The following is a 1,173-nucleotide window of genomic DNA, read 5'->3' as shown; positions in this document are numbered from 1 at the left end:
TGCATCCATCCACCCATTCATCTGCCCATCATGTACCATCTGTTCACCCATCCATCTCATCCATGCATCCATCCACCCATTCATCTGCCCATCATCTACCATCTGTTCACCCATCCGTCCATCTCATCCATGCATCCATCCATCCGCCCATCATCTACCATCTATTCACCCATCCATCCATCTCATCCATGCCTCCATCCATCCATTCATCTATCTGCCCATCATCTACCATCTATTCACCCACCCATTCATCTCATCTATGCATCCATCCATCCATCTGCCCATCATCTACCATCTGTTCACCCATCCATCCATCTCATCCATGCATCCATCTATCCGTTCATCTATCTGCCCATCATCTACCATCTATTCACCCATCCATCCATCTCATCCATGCATCCATCTATCCATTCATCTATCTGCCCATCATCTACCATCTATTCACCCATCCATCCATCTCATCCATGCAACCATCTATCCGTTCATCTACCTGCCCATCATCTACCATCTGTTCATCCATCCATCCAGGAGAACTGGAACGGGCCCAGGTGATGCATCCATCTATCCACCCATCTTTCGATCTAATCTCCTCCCTGTCCGTCCGCCCTGCATCGTCTCTGTCTCACTCCCCTCCCCTCCCTGTGTAAGGGTTCTCAGCAGCCTCTGCTCACAGCTCTGAGCTCCCATTGCCCGCTGTGTTCCCCTGAAGGATCCCCGCCTGGCTGGCCAGGACTCCAGCTCTCTGCTCTCCCTCCACAGGGGCCGGCCTGCTGCTGGTGGAGACACTCCTGGATGAGAAGAGGGAGGCGCAGGGTGGCCTGATACAGTCGCTGAACATGCTGGTGCAGACTGAGGGCAGGGAGCGGAGCAGAGGCGAGTACCAGTGCTTGCTGGAGCTGCACGGCTTCCACCAGGTGCAGGTGGTGCACTTGGAGGGTGTCCTGGATGCCATGTTGGCCACCAGAGTGGCCTCCTGAAGCCCAGGCAGCGTGTTCATTATAGGGACATCCTCCCCCAGGCTGCAGGTGGACCACCTGGTCCCCAAGTCCATAGGACAGTCACATAGGAGCGTGCAGTCGTGGCTGAATAAAGAAAACAAAAGTCTGTCCATGGCTCCTCTGTGAGAGTTCTTGATGAGGGAAGAGGCTGCATTTGGGGAGAAGGGGACAGAGG

General features: G+C 54.2%; 1 protein-coding gene across 1 annotated transcript in view; it reads left to right on the top strand.

Moving 5' to 3' along the window:
- ASMTL (acetylserotonin O-methyltransferase-like) overlaps positions 1-1,106 on the top strand; it is a 55,716-nt gene extending 54,610 nt beyond the window's left edge. The window contains exon 11 of the mRNA XM_012000630.1: positions 760-1,106. Within this exon, the coding sequence (XP_011856020.1) occupies positions 760-977 (218 nt within the window). The 3' untranslated portion in view covers positions 978-1,106. The remainder of the gene's footprint in view (positions 1-759) is intronic.
- The last annotated feature ends 67 nt before the right edge of the window (positions 1,107-1,173 follow it).

This window comes from Mandrillus leucophaeus, unplaced genomic scaffold, assembly GCF_000951045.1.
Source record: "Mandrillus leucophaeus isolate KB7577 unplaced genomic scaffold, Mleu.le_1.0 Scaffold634, whole genome shotgun sequence".
In the NCBI taxonomy this organism is placed as follows: domain Eukaryota; kingdom Metazoa; phylum Chordata; class Mammalia; order Primates; family Cercopithecidae; genus Mandrillus; species Mandrillus leucophaeus.
This window is presented reverse-complemented; position numbering and strand designations above follow the sequence as displayed.